At 39.3% G+C, this 13671-nt stretch overlaps 1 protein-coding gene across 1 annotated transcript in view; it reads right to left on the minus strand.

Moving 5' to 3' along the window:
- Window positions 1–13671, minus strand: part of kmt2ba (lysine (K)-specific methyltransferase 2Ba) — a 28585-nt gene that overhangs the window by 5167 nt on the left and 9747 nt on the right. Inside the window, exons 10-33 of the mRNA XM_033975797.2 lie at window positions 12448–12661; window positions 11093–11464; window positions 10555–10668; window positions 10331–10477; window positions 10109–10201; window positions 9893–10010; window positions 9676–9786; window positions 9386–9570; window positions 8955–9053; window positions 8750–8860; window positions 8558–8634; window positions 8313–8437; window positions 8107–8192; window positions 7580–7714; window positions 6714–6872; window positions 6522–6633; window positions 6218–6296; window positions 5937–6097; window positions 5695–5850; window positions 3161–5402; window positions 2220–2342; window positions 1810–1916; window positions 1606–1731; window positions 1137–1389 (exon numbers count right to left, since the gene is read on the minus strand). Of these exons, the coding sequence (XP_033831688.1) occupies window positions 1137–1389; window positions 1606–1731; window positions 1810–1916; window positions 2220–2342; window positions 3161–5402; window positions 5695–5850; window positions 5937–6097; window positions 6218–6296; window positions 6522–6633; window positions 6714–6872; window positions 7580–7714; window positions 8107–8192; window positions 8313–8437; window positions 8558–8634; window positions 8750–8860; window positions 8955–9053; window positions 9386–9570; window positions 9676–9786; window positions 9893–10010; window positions 10109–10201; window positions 10331–10477; window positions 10555–10668; window positions 11093–11464; window positions 12448–12661 (5505 nt within the window). The remainder of the gene's footprint in view (window positions 1–1136; window positions 1390–1605; window positions 1732–1809; window positions 1917–2219; window positions 2343–3160; window positions 5403–5694; window positions 5851–5936; window positions 6098–6217; window positions 6297–6521; window positions 6634–6713; window positions 6873–7579; window positions 7715–8106; window positions 8193–8312; window positions 8438–8557; window positions 8635–8749; window positions 8861–8954; window positions 9054–9385; window positions 9571–9675; window positions 9787–9892; window positions 10011–10108; window positions 10202–10330; window positions 10478–10554; window positions 10669–11092; window positions 11465–12447; window positions 12662–13671) is intronic.

Genomic DNA, 13671 nt, shown 5'->3' on the forward strand with positions numbered 1-13671 from the left:
GGCATCTCTGACCCGGAGCAGTTCATGGCAAAGAGTAAAGATCCCACAGTGGACTCAGCAGTAAAGGACCTTATTTTTTGATTCATTGGATGCTGTTCTCGATCGGTAAGCGTGGTTTATTCTGCTATTGACTTAATTGTACGTAAAATATACCGTGTATAATCGTTAGCTTTGCTTCTGTGCACATAGTGTGCATTCGGACCATGCGCTCTGGCACATTTGTGTCTTGTTTCAGCTGTGTGAATTAGACTTAATTTGTCTATTGTTTAAAAGGTGTTGTTTTATTCTGCAGTTTGCATTATTGTAGGTAAAAATCTAAGATGTGCACACATTAGCGTCTCATCTGTGCACACGGGTGAGGCGCGCACTGGTACGTTCCTGTGGAGCGTTACAGATCAGACTTTGTTTATTGTTGATATCTGACAGAATATAGTTCAGACAGAGATAAGCACAGAAGCTACAAGTGTCATTGCTATGTCAGAGTGGGCAAACACAACAAACTAACATCTAAACGTTGTATTGGAACTGGAAACATGAGGCAGTGTGGTGCCGTAAAGGCGATTATAATCGTGTGCGATGATCGCGATTATAAAAAAATGCCACGAACGATTAATTGCGGACCTTATTTATCGTGATTAACAATATTATCGTATATCGTCCCATCCCTAATATACATACATATATATATATATATATATATACATACACAGACATATATATGTAAAATATTATACATGTAATTATATAATATTATATACATATTACATATATATATGTGTGTGTATATACACACACACACACACATATATATGTGTGTAATATATATATGTGTAATATATATTATATTATATATAGCAAACTGAGCAAACAATAACTGAGCAAGACAGTGTTTAAAGAGTGCGAGAGAGTTTTTAAAGGGTGCAAACGAGTGGGTGAGAGAGTTGCAGATTGGGTGATTGTTTTGATTTGTGTGATTTTAATGTCTTTCTTATTCTGTAAAACACTTTGAATTACCTTGTGTACGAATTGTGCTATACAAATAAACTTGCCTTGCATATATATATATATATATATATATAAAAATGGGAAAAAAATATATATATATATCCCTAAGAGCAGCCAGCCAAGTGTAGTACCGTGTGCAGACTTCGGCTCGGGCGCAGCCGCTGGGGTTGAGGGGCAGTTCCTCTTCCTGGTTCTCACAGCGGTGAAACCTGAAGCGGTGCTGTTTGCAGTCGGCCGCTCCCTGTAGCTGCTCTAGGAGGAAAAGCACCGCATCATGGAGGAGACCCAGCACCCGCGGCCCATTCATCCCACCCAGAGGCAACTGTTTCAGGTGGAAGTCTGCACGAGCCTCCAACACGCCGTCAATCACTGCCCGCCACGCCACTGAGAAGAGAGATAGCATATGTGAGCAATGAAAACCAGACTGTTTGACATGAATACTGAAACATCTTATTCTCTTCGGGTTAGGTTAAAATACGTAATGCTTTTTATTAACACCCAAAGGAAATTTAGATTTCAGAAGTGAAATGAAAAACATAACTCTTTGCAGGCTGAATTAGTAGTACAATACAAATTAATAGAAAAAAAGAATGTCTCTACCTTCTATACTATTGGCTTTAACACTGAAGCCATCGTCGCTGGTGATTTCAAATCTCAGATGTGGTTGGTTCATACACGTCTTCTTTCTGAATTTGAGGGTGGGTGGCTCATCTTCTGAACTGACTCCTGCAATGAGACAAAAAAAAGATAATTTTGTTTTTTAGCCTTTGTAAATGTTTTGCTTTCAAGATGCTTGTAACAGACCTGAATAAGGGCCCCAGTCTGTGAGGTCTCCGTGTCGAGAGCTCACCCACTTGTGCGTTTTACTGTCGTCATCACAGTCGCCTGGTACCACGTCAGCTCTGGGATATCTGAGCAGAAAGAGGGAAAAATACAAAATGTAAATCCTGGTGTATTCCCATTTGATAATTTAACAAGTGCTCCAAGTCTGGTTAGGTGTACAGCCTTCTTCAGGTGTGGGTTGTGTGGCCCGATATTTTCTATTATTAAAAAAGTGAAAAACAACTAGTTCTACCATTTCTACCATTTTACCCTTACCTTATACATCATAATTATTTACTGCAATGAGTTTGTAAGTACTTTTAACAACTTTCTGACACTAGAGCTTTGATATTTAGTGTGATAAGTGCAAAAACATCTAATAACAAATATACCTGCTGGGCTTAGGAGCTGGTGGTGCAACGATCCTAAGTGGGTCGTGTTCCAGTTTATGTTCTTCATCCAGATCTAGAACATCCTTCAATGATGGAGCCTTCATCCGAACACCGCTGGATTTACTGAAAAAAAAACCCCAAAATACATACTTTGAGATGCTGATCAAAACCCAAGAAATGTGTTTCTGTGTCTCTATTTTTTTTGGGCGTTTCCCAGATGACTATATTCAGATAGTACATCATATGTATGTGGTAAGACTTGCCTTTTAACTTTACTTGAAAGATAACAAAGTGCTTTGAGACATTTAACAAAACCCAAGAAAATCCAGTCTTTTTTCTAAAGGGTTAACCGCTCAGAAGATAAATATTATGGTAGATGTGACACTTGAAGTTTTCCTTTGAGAAATCTCTAACATTGGGGAATTAATGTGACGGGAGCTGAAGCAGGACTAATGAAAGGACGGTTCAATAAACAAAGTGGCACAAGGGCACTTGTCAATGTCACCACACAAACAGAACAAATATTTAATTATAAAAAATACACAATGTGCATAGCTTTCATTGGTGACACATTGATATGTATGTTTATCCATTGTGTAGAAGAGATTATATATATATATATATATATATATATATATATATATATATATATATATATATATATATATATATATATATATATATATATATATATATATATAATAATCTTTAGATGAAGTAACAGAAATCCATCAGAAAGGAGCTGAAAATTAAGTGTTGCCACCTTTGTTTGTTATTAGTTTTTACCATAGTATCAATGTATGCAAATAGTCAATAGACTAAATTTGCAGAATCTAACATTACATTATTAACTTCTTCCAATGGAAGAAATCATGATCTACTGGAACAACACACAAATGCACACATAATACAAATCATTAATTCATGAGAGAAAAATTTACCTGTCAATAGCTTCTTCTGGTTCACTTGCATCTACTAGATAGTCCAGCTTGGATTTCTTCCTGTTTGGGCGTTCAGATAAAGATGAGACCCTCTTGATTCGAACCTGGGCGCGTGATGAGGTTTGTGGGATGGCGCTGGGATCACTGAGGAGGGTATTTTGGTCTAGTTCAGACATTAAAGCAAGGGGCATGGTCTGAACCAGCGGATCTGGTTTAGACTTAGGTTTGCGTCCCCCTTTTCGTATAATAATAGGTTTTGTCCTTTCCACTTCACGATGTGTTGCCATTGCCTTTTCAATGATGTCTTGGGCAGTGTCCTCTTCTTCAGGAGGCTGTGGGAGTTCAGAAGTTTTAATAGTACCAGGAGTGGCTGGAGACGAAGATGGGGCCGTTTTTAACATTCGGAAAACTATCCTTTTTTGGGTTACTGGAGTATTGCTGTCAACAGCTGATGGGACAGTGATGGCTGCAGGAATGGCTATTGTTGCTGGGCTTGTTGTACTCAATGGTACAGGTGTAGGCGGTAAGCTAATAGTGGCAACAGAGCTAACCGGTGTTGTAGGGGTAGTTATGCTAGCTGCAATAGCTTGATTAGAGGTGCTAGTTTCTGAAGTAGTGGGGGGCATTGCCGTGGCAGTCTGGGGCCTTATTACAACACGTGGGAGATTACGTTGTAAAGGATTCCCACTATGAAGAAGCTTTGCAATCTGGCTTATCTTGTTGTACGCTGGAGAATTTGTGCTAACTGCTTGATAAGTATTAGTTCTTGGGTCTTTTATAAGAATTTGCCCTTGTCTGTTCACTAATAAAACCTGAGGAGCGGCTGTGGTAGCATTAGTGTTAGCAGCATTTGCCATAGCTGCCTGATTAGTAGTGCTTTGTTGTTGACCTACTGGTTTTGTATTGTTTAAACGAATAGCGATAGACCTTCCACGAGGTGCACCAGGTTGAACAGGTAAAGCATTGAGTCCATTTATAACAATTGGTGATGTGACAGTCCGCGGGACAGTGCCGATTGTAGCCACTTTGGCTACTCCAGGAGAACTTCCAACAGTTGGAGAAGGCAATACCAGTCGGACTTTGTGCGGTTGGGACATAACTAGATTGATCTTTCTGGGAGGGGGTGTGGGTGTAGCCTGCTTTACTGTGATAGGTTTCACTGGAGGTTGAAGTTTTTTAGGGGAAGGAAGTTCTGGGGCGTAATCAGGATCTTTCAAATCGTCTTTAAATCCTTCAACAGATTCGTCTGATGAGCTACTACTATTATCATCGTCATCTGCATTGTTTTTTGGGAGAACAACTGATGTAGATGTGAAATGTCCCGTTTCTGCATCGAGGAGGACATTGTTATCCAAAACAGAAGATGGCATGAGGGGTTGCTGGTTGCTTGTACTTTGCGATCCACTGTAGATTGACTCCAATTGTTTAATAGCTGCAGATTGGGTCTCTTTGTCCATAATTTCACTATCATCACTGTCAGACTCTCCATCTGCCCCATCTAGTTGCATGATAGACTGAGCTGGGTTAAGATTAGGGGTATCTGAGCTGGAGGGCACATCAACAACAGTTCGAGAGAACTTTATGTAATGCTTTGAATCCTCGTCCTCTGCTTCATTTTCCTGCTTGGTTTTGTCAAAACTGGAATCCTCACTTTCCCCTTTGTTGGTTTGACAGCTAAATGCCATATTTTCTGACAGTAAGTTGTCATCAAATTCGAGCTTAGCATTTAGCATCGAGTCAACTGCTACATCTGTATCAAATACTGTATAGGGCAGTTCTTGGGACATTAACTGTGCAACTTCCTCTACTAAATTATCAGGGGCAAGTGATATCCCATTTGTAGTTGCGACCGCTGCGTCTTCTGCCTCCGATGAAGCCAGAAAGTCTTGCGGGACTTCTGCCGAAACTGGAGTAGTGATTTTAAAGCTATGCCTTCCTTTTGGAGAGTTATTGAGGGACCCACGATGAGGTGAGAAACCAGATGTAGTCGGAGAGCCCCATACCGGTGAGGTAGAGTTTTGGCGGGACAGTGGAGGTGAGAGGGGGCCAATGACAGCTGAGCGGGGAGGGGAGCTGAAGAGGGAGGTTCTAGTACCCCCGGATCGATGGGTCACAGGGGCAGAGAGGTCAGTGTCTGAGGGGGAGGAGCTACAGCGACTCCGGGACGAGAGGCGGCGGGTACGACGAGTGTCCTCCAGGTCCCGAAGTGTTACAATGTGATGAGGTTTGGGTGGTGCAGTCCCTAAAAAGAAAAAAAATTAATAAAAATGCATAAAAAATACAACTTCTATAGAGGACTTATGTTTTATATAAAGTTACAAAACACCGATGCCTTTTTGCTTTCCGTAGTCTGTTTTAGGAATTTCTTTAAAGTTTTGCTGTTTTTTTTTTCCTGTTCAATAATTGTAATATTGTATGCGTTTTAAAAATCAATGAGCTCATGATTTGCCACCAAACAATAACTACAGAAATGTACAGAAATGTTCAGCATAATATTTTATCCAAATTCAACATATTACATATATTCAGCCTACCTGGAAATGGCAGAGGCCTGGAAGACCCCCCGGCTGGTCTCCGTGCATGTGGGTATATCGGACTCTTAGATCCGGATGTATTATGCATTTTAGGGGAGGGTGTATTAGACTTGAGAGGACTAACTGGATAGCTTTCACACTCCATGGACTCCAAATCTGACACAAAAAAAAAAAACATAAAATAAAAACAATTTTAAAAGGTATTACATTGTCAAATGTCCAATTGTTCAGAGTTTCCTCACCTCTGTGGTGGCTGGGGCTGTGGATGATGGTGTGGTTTTCTCCTTGGTCGAACTTTGTGTCTTGTTCTTCACCAGGGAGAGGGGTGCTGACCTCAGTGACTTTACATGTGTACTTACAGCGCCTCCGTGGGTCCACTGTGCTCCAATACAACCGAGAACATCTGGATAGGGAGAAATTAAACCATTAAAAGTGATCAGATGAGAGTTGTCGACTTTCCAAGGCTCTTTTTTGACAAAATTTAAGCGGGACCAAGCATATTTATAAAATATTTTTGACTCACTGATATCCAACAGGGTACAATGCTCTTCCATTTGATGAGAGCTCTGTTAAAATGCCAAGTTTGTGGATCTGAAGTGAACCTGTAAATAAGAAATTTAAGGTTTACTCTTTGATTGTTTATGCAACTAAGAAATTTTCTTTTCACAAAGTTTGTAGGTTCAGATCAATACCAAAATATATACTTGAATGCCTTAATATTCACATTGGTATTAGAAGATATTCGCTCCATTTCCTTAGAATTATTTCAATAAAAAGAACATGTTGTCATACAAGTAAAAGGCCAGGAGTAAAATCCATATATTTACCAATTGACATGTTGATGGACTCTGGTTCGAGGCCAGTCAGAAACTTTCTTTTAAGATTAATCCCGTGAAAGTCTACATAAACTCTACGAGGCACTTCAAACTCCTCCACCACCTGGAAATCAAAACCAAAATCATAAATACACAAGTCATATGTATTCTTTACAGTGATGAAATTACATTAGCTCTATTGACCTTGTCGCTGATGAGCTCCCTGTGTCTGTTGCAGTAGACTTTGCGGTCGTGCTGAAAGATGCAGTTCTCGATTCGAGCACACATGAAGTGGAAGTTACTTTGGCAGGACATAAGACAGCAGCCCACTGTTGCTCCAGACTGACCACAACGATCACACCTCTAAAGACAGAAGGGAAACATTAGGAAACATGAATCAACTTGGAACCAACGGAAGTTATTTGTAAAAATAATAATATGCTTGATATTAATTATAATATTCATCTATTTCACATTAACAGAAGCTTTAAGACAAAATTTTCTTTATGGATGCTTTTGGGTCTTCACAAAAACAGAGGGTAGAGAGGAGTAAAATCTACTAAATTAAACACATGAATCTTGATTATTAGGTAATGTGCACTTTACTGTCCTTGTAGAGAAATTTGTCCTCTGCATATGAACCATCCTTCAATGGCGCTGGGGCAGCTCTTTAGGACAGAGCAGAGTGCTCAGGAACTCATCTCCATGATTCTGTTGCAGGTCTTGGTCAGGACTACCTTAGCTGGAGAATTTTACCTAATGCGCATGCTTTGGGTGGATGGGGGAATTTGGAGTGTCCGGAGGAAACCCAGACACATGTGAAACGTGCAAACCAAGCACAGAAAGGCCCGGGCAACCCGGGAATCAAACCTGGAACCTTCTTACAGTGAAGTGTGAGTGGTAGCCACTCAGCCACCATGTCAAATGTGGAATTATGTAGAATGTACGGAGGCAAACTAAGACAAAACTATATAAAATGTGCATTCTTTTGGTAACTGTATGCTAAACAAAGTAGCAAAATTCTGTCTGTTTAACCCTCCCCAGAAATTTAATCCTTCTATATTTCTTACCAAGTGGCGCCCCCTGGAGACAGCACTATGGACTTGCAACAGAGCTCCATTGTCCTCATACACCTCTGCAGACCACAGGCAGCAGTTTATATGAGCCCACTCATTCTGTCCCATGTACAACAGCCGGCCTTGGTCCTGTTGAACGGTACGATGAATAACATAAAGGAAAACCGTAAAACTAAAAATGATGGCACTGCTGTCTATCCAGATTTGAATGTCAGGAAAATATCAGATGAATGAAGTTAATCATTAGAAAACATTAATGTAATATCCAAAACACTGCATTTTGAGACTCAAATTTAGCTAGAATTTTACTGTGCCAAAGAGAGGGGTCTTGTTAGAGTCATGTACTTGTGCTGTGTATATTTTCTTATGTTTGTAATGTACCAAGTCCCTAGGACTAGCCTCTTGATGAATTGTGGCTTTTTTTTTTTAACTCATGTTTAATCATGTAATCTATGATATTGCATTGTCCCCTTTGATTTAAACTAATCTAATCTAGAGAGAAAACACTGTAGAAAACGTACACTTGGAGATGCATCGCCGCTTTGTTGACACAGCATACATTGCCTCCCATCTTTTGTCTTATTGTACTCATGGTCGTGGACGAAACCTATTAAAATATAAAAAGAATATTGCTTTAAAATCATGTATTTACACAATGAAATTTTAAGAGTTCTTGCCCCCGTCTCAACAAAAAAATTAAACAACATGGCAAACAAAGCATCCTTACCTCGTGTTTGAAGAGCCAGGGTGGACAGGTTTGAGAGTGGTGCCCTCTGCTGGTAGGACCTCTCCATCCACTGAGCATAACTGTGCTCTTTGGACGGTGGGAGGACGGCCTCTGGCAGCATACCACTAAAAAGGCAAAAAGAACAATGAAAAGAGGGCATTTAAAAAAATAATAATAATAATTTTTTTTGGGAAATTAGTGAATATTGTTTTGCAAATGCAAAAATGTGAATAATTGTAGTTTACCTCGGGAATTCTTCAGAAAATGGGGTCCAATTTTTTAAATGACTATGAGGAAACCAAACGAATATCCGTTCCATCAGCTTAAAAAAACAAAAAAAAAAAAACAGAAAAGGTTTAGTCATAATTTAGTTTACAACAACAGGAGGGATTTATAGTAAGTATTTGTGCAAGATGTATTAAAATGTGTGAACTTACTTTGACATAATGATCTTTGGCTGAGTTGGTTCGTCTTTGATCCTCGGGCAGAATCTCTTCCTCCTTTTGCCACTTCCTCAAAACAGAAGCCACATCGGCATGGAAAGTTTTCTGAAAGGCACAACAACAAAATGATAATTTGAAAACATCTTTTGTAAAATACTTTGATGCAGTAAATGTAAAATGTAAGGACCAATATACTCACAACTGAGTCATAAAGAGCTGATTTGAATTTCTTCTCCACAGCTTGAAGATCACAGACTGAATGGCCCCTGCTGTATTCTGGAGGTTGGGATTCATAGCACTACAAAACAGAACGAGTAGGAAACAAACAGTTAAAATGCATATAATGAATCTGCTAAATGGCAAAGTAGAATAGTGTGAACTCTAAACACCTTTTCTCAAAGTATTGGATTTCATTTATTGAATTAGAATAAGTTTTATTGCTATTGTCAGTGAACAAAATTCACAAACCATCAACTCGCTTCTGCGTAATGGTACAGCATAAAACAAAGAATAATATAAACAATGATAAAATAGGGCATGCAATAAAATAAGTACAGTTTAAGAAACCGAGACAGTAACTGGTATTATTCGGCATTCTGGGTGATCCAAATAAAATCAACAAATTCTTACTCGTTTACAGATTAGGAGATGCTGGGTGGTGCTAGAGGACAGGAGGTCTGTGAGTACTTCCTGGAGCTGAGCTGTGAGCCTACTCTGGAGCGCCCCCTTCAGGTTGCTACCCTCAGGTGCATTGCAAGGCGAACAGGTAAATGGCATCTCCTCTGCGAGGCTCGAAAACAGCTCAAACAGCTCCTCTGTAACAAGAGAAAGATGCTTAACTACTACTAAACCTATACTTTGTTAGAAGCAATTTCATAAATAAACAGCCACTAAAAAGGGTTTTTTTTTATAATGCTGACCTGAAATCCCTTCACATTTTGCATGAATCCAGCGGTTGCACTTTGAACACTGAATCTGTTCGTGTTGGCTGTTGTCTTCATAACATTTTTGGCAGATGGTGCAAAAGTTTCCTAAACAAAAAAGTAAAAAGGTTAGACCATTTTAACAAGTACATTCATTCACATGTAATTATAACATTTCAATCTAATATTGCTTCACATAACAATTGTGTCTGACCTTTCTCATACAACGCAGTGCAGTCAGGACAGAGATCCTGTTTTTGGTTCCAGGCCAAGTCCCATGTCTTCCCTCGGGTCACACCACAACTTTGACATCTAATACATGTCATGCACACCTGGATAAGCCATAAATCATGATTAATTTCATAACAACTCTTATTCAACTGGTTTGTTTTAAAATAAAGAAATGTTATGATACAATGCATTTATTTACCCAGGGCACATCGCAGTTCAAAGGTTTGGGGTAAGTTGGTCCTAAACATGAAGGATGGTATGAGGTTTGGCATCGCCTGCACTGCAAAACAGGCTGGGGAACAAAAGTAAGGTAAGTATACAATTTTCAATATTCTTATAAGATTTGTACAGGTTGTGTTAGCTGTAGAATTTATTATATGAGCTGTAACTCTTTCAGGTCAAAAATAAAATAGCTGAATACCTTTGAGGATTTGCTTTTGCGTCCGCATACGTGACAAAACTTGCAGCGTCGACAGCACCAATTCTCCTTGTTCTCCTCCTGGGGGCGCTCTTCGGGTAATAAACAAAAACTGTGGAAAGGCTCACAGCAGATCTGGCAGTAAAGCATCTGTTGGGGATTATAACATTTTAAATCAATAATGCCTCATTTCGGGTGATAATGCCAATGTGTTTTGTTTATTTTACCTCGTGTTGTCCTTGACTGGCACAGAGCAGGCAGACTGGTTGAGGTGTGTTTGGGAGAGAGGCCAGGACGCTGAGGCCCCCCATCAGCCAGACATTCTCCAGAGCACAGTCCTCCTGAAAATAAATAGAATAAAAGTATGCATTGCACATACAATTAGAATACAAAAAATGTAATTACTTTGTCATACATTTAAGCAAAGGAATTAAGCATAATACTTTTCTTCCTTGGAGTACCATGTGCAATTAGATTTTGTTTTTATTTTTTCACATTTTTTCATTCAGAAACGCATTTTGCAAGTCAATGTTTGGTTTAGAGGTGAAAGAAGCATCAAAAAATATAATTTATTTTATAGCAAGTATTTTGTCAATAAACATAAGCTAATCTGAAGGCTCCAAAAGGGCAGGTTAAAAAGAAAATGTATTACTTTACACTTGCCAACAGAATTCTGCATAGTGTCATAGGGATAATCCAAAATCAAATGTATATTAATTTGTCAGTATCGTAATATCGTTTTTACATTTACGCAACAAAACTCACCTTGAAGTCCACTCGAATCTTGTGCTTGGTCTGCAACGGGGCCTTTAGGGAAAATCCGTTAGTTAACCCCGACCCGTTCAAGGAGGCATACTCCAAAGGATTCTGGGGATGAAGGAAATAGTGTGTGTCAGTGTTGTGACAGTGTCTCACAACTGTCGTCTGTCCTAAAAAAATGTCTTCGTCTTCTTCAGGTCCATCCACGTGATTGTCCATTGGATCCATTTGTGTCCCATTTGATGTTTCAATGTCCACTTCAATAGTATGAGATGGGGCAGGTGCAGCAGTGTTCGGAAAATTGTCTTTCACATTCCAAGTTTTTTTGGTCCTTGCATTTTGGAGAGGTAGGAAAACAATTATGTGAGCACATAAGCGCTTTCAGTGCACTAAAATTGAAGTTTTTTTTTTTTTTGTTTTTGAGGTGATGTAGATTTGTGCAAAGATGCTTGGACTAACGTGTTGGATAATCTGTGCAATCTTAGACGCATGGATTTTTTCACAGAGGGTGCATGTACTGAATATTCTTCTGAACCGGTGCAATATCTTTTTCGTGCGCGAAAAGAATAAGATGACAAGTGAGACGATTTTGGGTCTGACCACTCTGGGGGCAATGACAGACTACTGTGCAAAATGGACTCAGGCAACCGGGACAGGCGTATTTTTGCGGTACTGTTGCAATGTTTTATGTCCCATGCAGAGTGTGATTGAAAAGGACAGGTTGGAGGGGATAACGAAATGTTGTTAGGGTCCAAGGGTTTGGGGGGTGGAGTTTTTGCAACACCGCTTTCTTGTGGGATAGGAGATTTTGCTAAAAGTGGTGACGTTTCAGTAGTTTTAGTAGCACATTGCAGGACATTATCAGGCAACCTGTCCAAATAAATAATGAGGGTAGACGTTCGACTTCTGGGGCTTTTCCCTTCAGTTTGGGGGAAAGGAGGGATGGAAGACTTTGTTGGCAACAATTTGGTAACAGCATGAATATTATCCACTAACTGGGACTGTTGCGCTTTCAATGATACATCAGATTTTAGGACAGGGGCAGGTAAAGAGTCCAGAGGCAGTTTTGAGGGTGTACATGTAGAGGAATGTCTTATAAGCTGAGGTGCAAAAGGTGTAATAGCTTTTGTGACAGGGGTAAAAATTTTAGCATCACTTTGCCTACCATCCATCGATAGTGACCGCACTTTGGATGGTGGAGTTGAAGAACACTGTTCTAAAGGAAGAACTGAAAGGGGGGTCGGAACTTTTGTCAGAAGAGATGAACATTTGGGTTTGGCCTGAGTGTGAGATTGCGGGATAGGGTCAGGCAACTGATCCAGAGGCACTGGTGTTGGGCTTGTAAGGCTCTGTCCATTCACTTGGGGAGAAGGAGGGTTAGGAGATTTTGTTAGAGGCGATGAAAATTTGGGGTTTGCCTGAGTGGTGGCTTGCAGGATAGAGTCAGGCAATCGGTGCAAGTGTATTTGAAGTTTCAGCATGGGACTCCTGGGTGGGCTCTGGTCTGGTTGTGGTAAACTGCTCTCCATCTCTTCAACGCTTTTCTCTGGTTGATCCTGTGAAGGAGGGGACTGCCTAAGCCAACCAGCAAGACTGCAAACTTACACTAGTACTATTCACATGCAAAAGGCGGCAATTACAGGCCAGTGATTTGAAAAGAGTAGAGGAAAGTGTATTACAATTTGAAAAGCAGCATTGGGTTAGCCAGAAGTGGAAATTATGAGGCAAGCAGGCACAAGCAACAAAGCAAATATTTGTCTGAAAAAAGCATCAACACTATAAAACTAAAACTGACTATTCTTAACAAATCAAAGCCATTATTTTACTGTCCCTTAATAATTTTTCTAGTGAAAAAAAGACATGTTCAAAAGTATGGAACAATAGGCGTCTGATAAATTACAAGTGTGAGGCAATGATTTTGAATAATATGGAAAATTCTTCTTTTTGGTAATAGGCCAAATAAAAAAAATATGCATAACAATGATATAGTATATGTTATACAATATTTTCTACAATTATACAACAATTACACAACTGACCTAAACCTATTTTCACACCTATTGACAGCTATGTTTTAAACCAAAATGCAAATCATGCAAGTACAGGGTCTAGAAGTTTAATAATCATAATAAAGAAAACATTGCCAAATCTCTCACTGTTGTTTCTACTTCAAACTAACCAAAAAGGACAAAGCAAATACAAGCAAAGGAGCAAAAAGCCATGCAGAGGTCAACTCCAGATTATCACGTCTTGCTTTGGGAACAAAACCTGCTGTGCATGTCTAAAGGGCATCAAGAAATACAAAGAACTTATAAATATAACTACAGATTAGGAGAATTTGTGGTCTGCTACACCAACAGCTCACATTAAAAACAGCTTAACAAGTATTTTTACAACTTCAACATGGCAAATTGGAAAATGTTTGGAAATGGTGATGGGGTATTAAAAAAAAAAAAAAAAAAAAAAAAAAATCAACAAGAAAAAATAATAATGATAAAAATGTTGATCATGCTTAAGGTTATTTTAAGACAGCACAAATTATTAGGTGCGAGAGGTGTCTGAATATGTCCAAATTATAAGCACCA

This window comes from Periophthalmus magnuspinnatus, chromosome 11 (genome assembly GCF_009829125.3).
Source record: "Periophthalmus magnuspinnatus isolate fPerMag1 chromosome 11, fPerMag1.2.pri, whole genome shotgun sequence".
Lineage (NCBI taxonomy): Eukaryota > Metazoa > Chordata > Actinopteri > Gobiiformes > Gobiidae > Periophthalmus > Periophthalmus magnuspinnatus.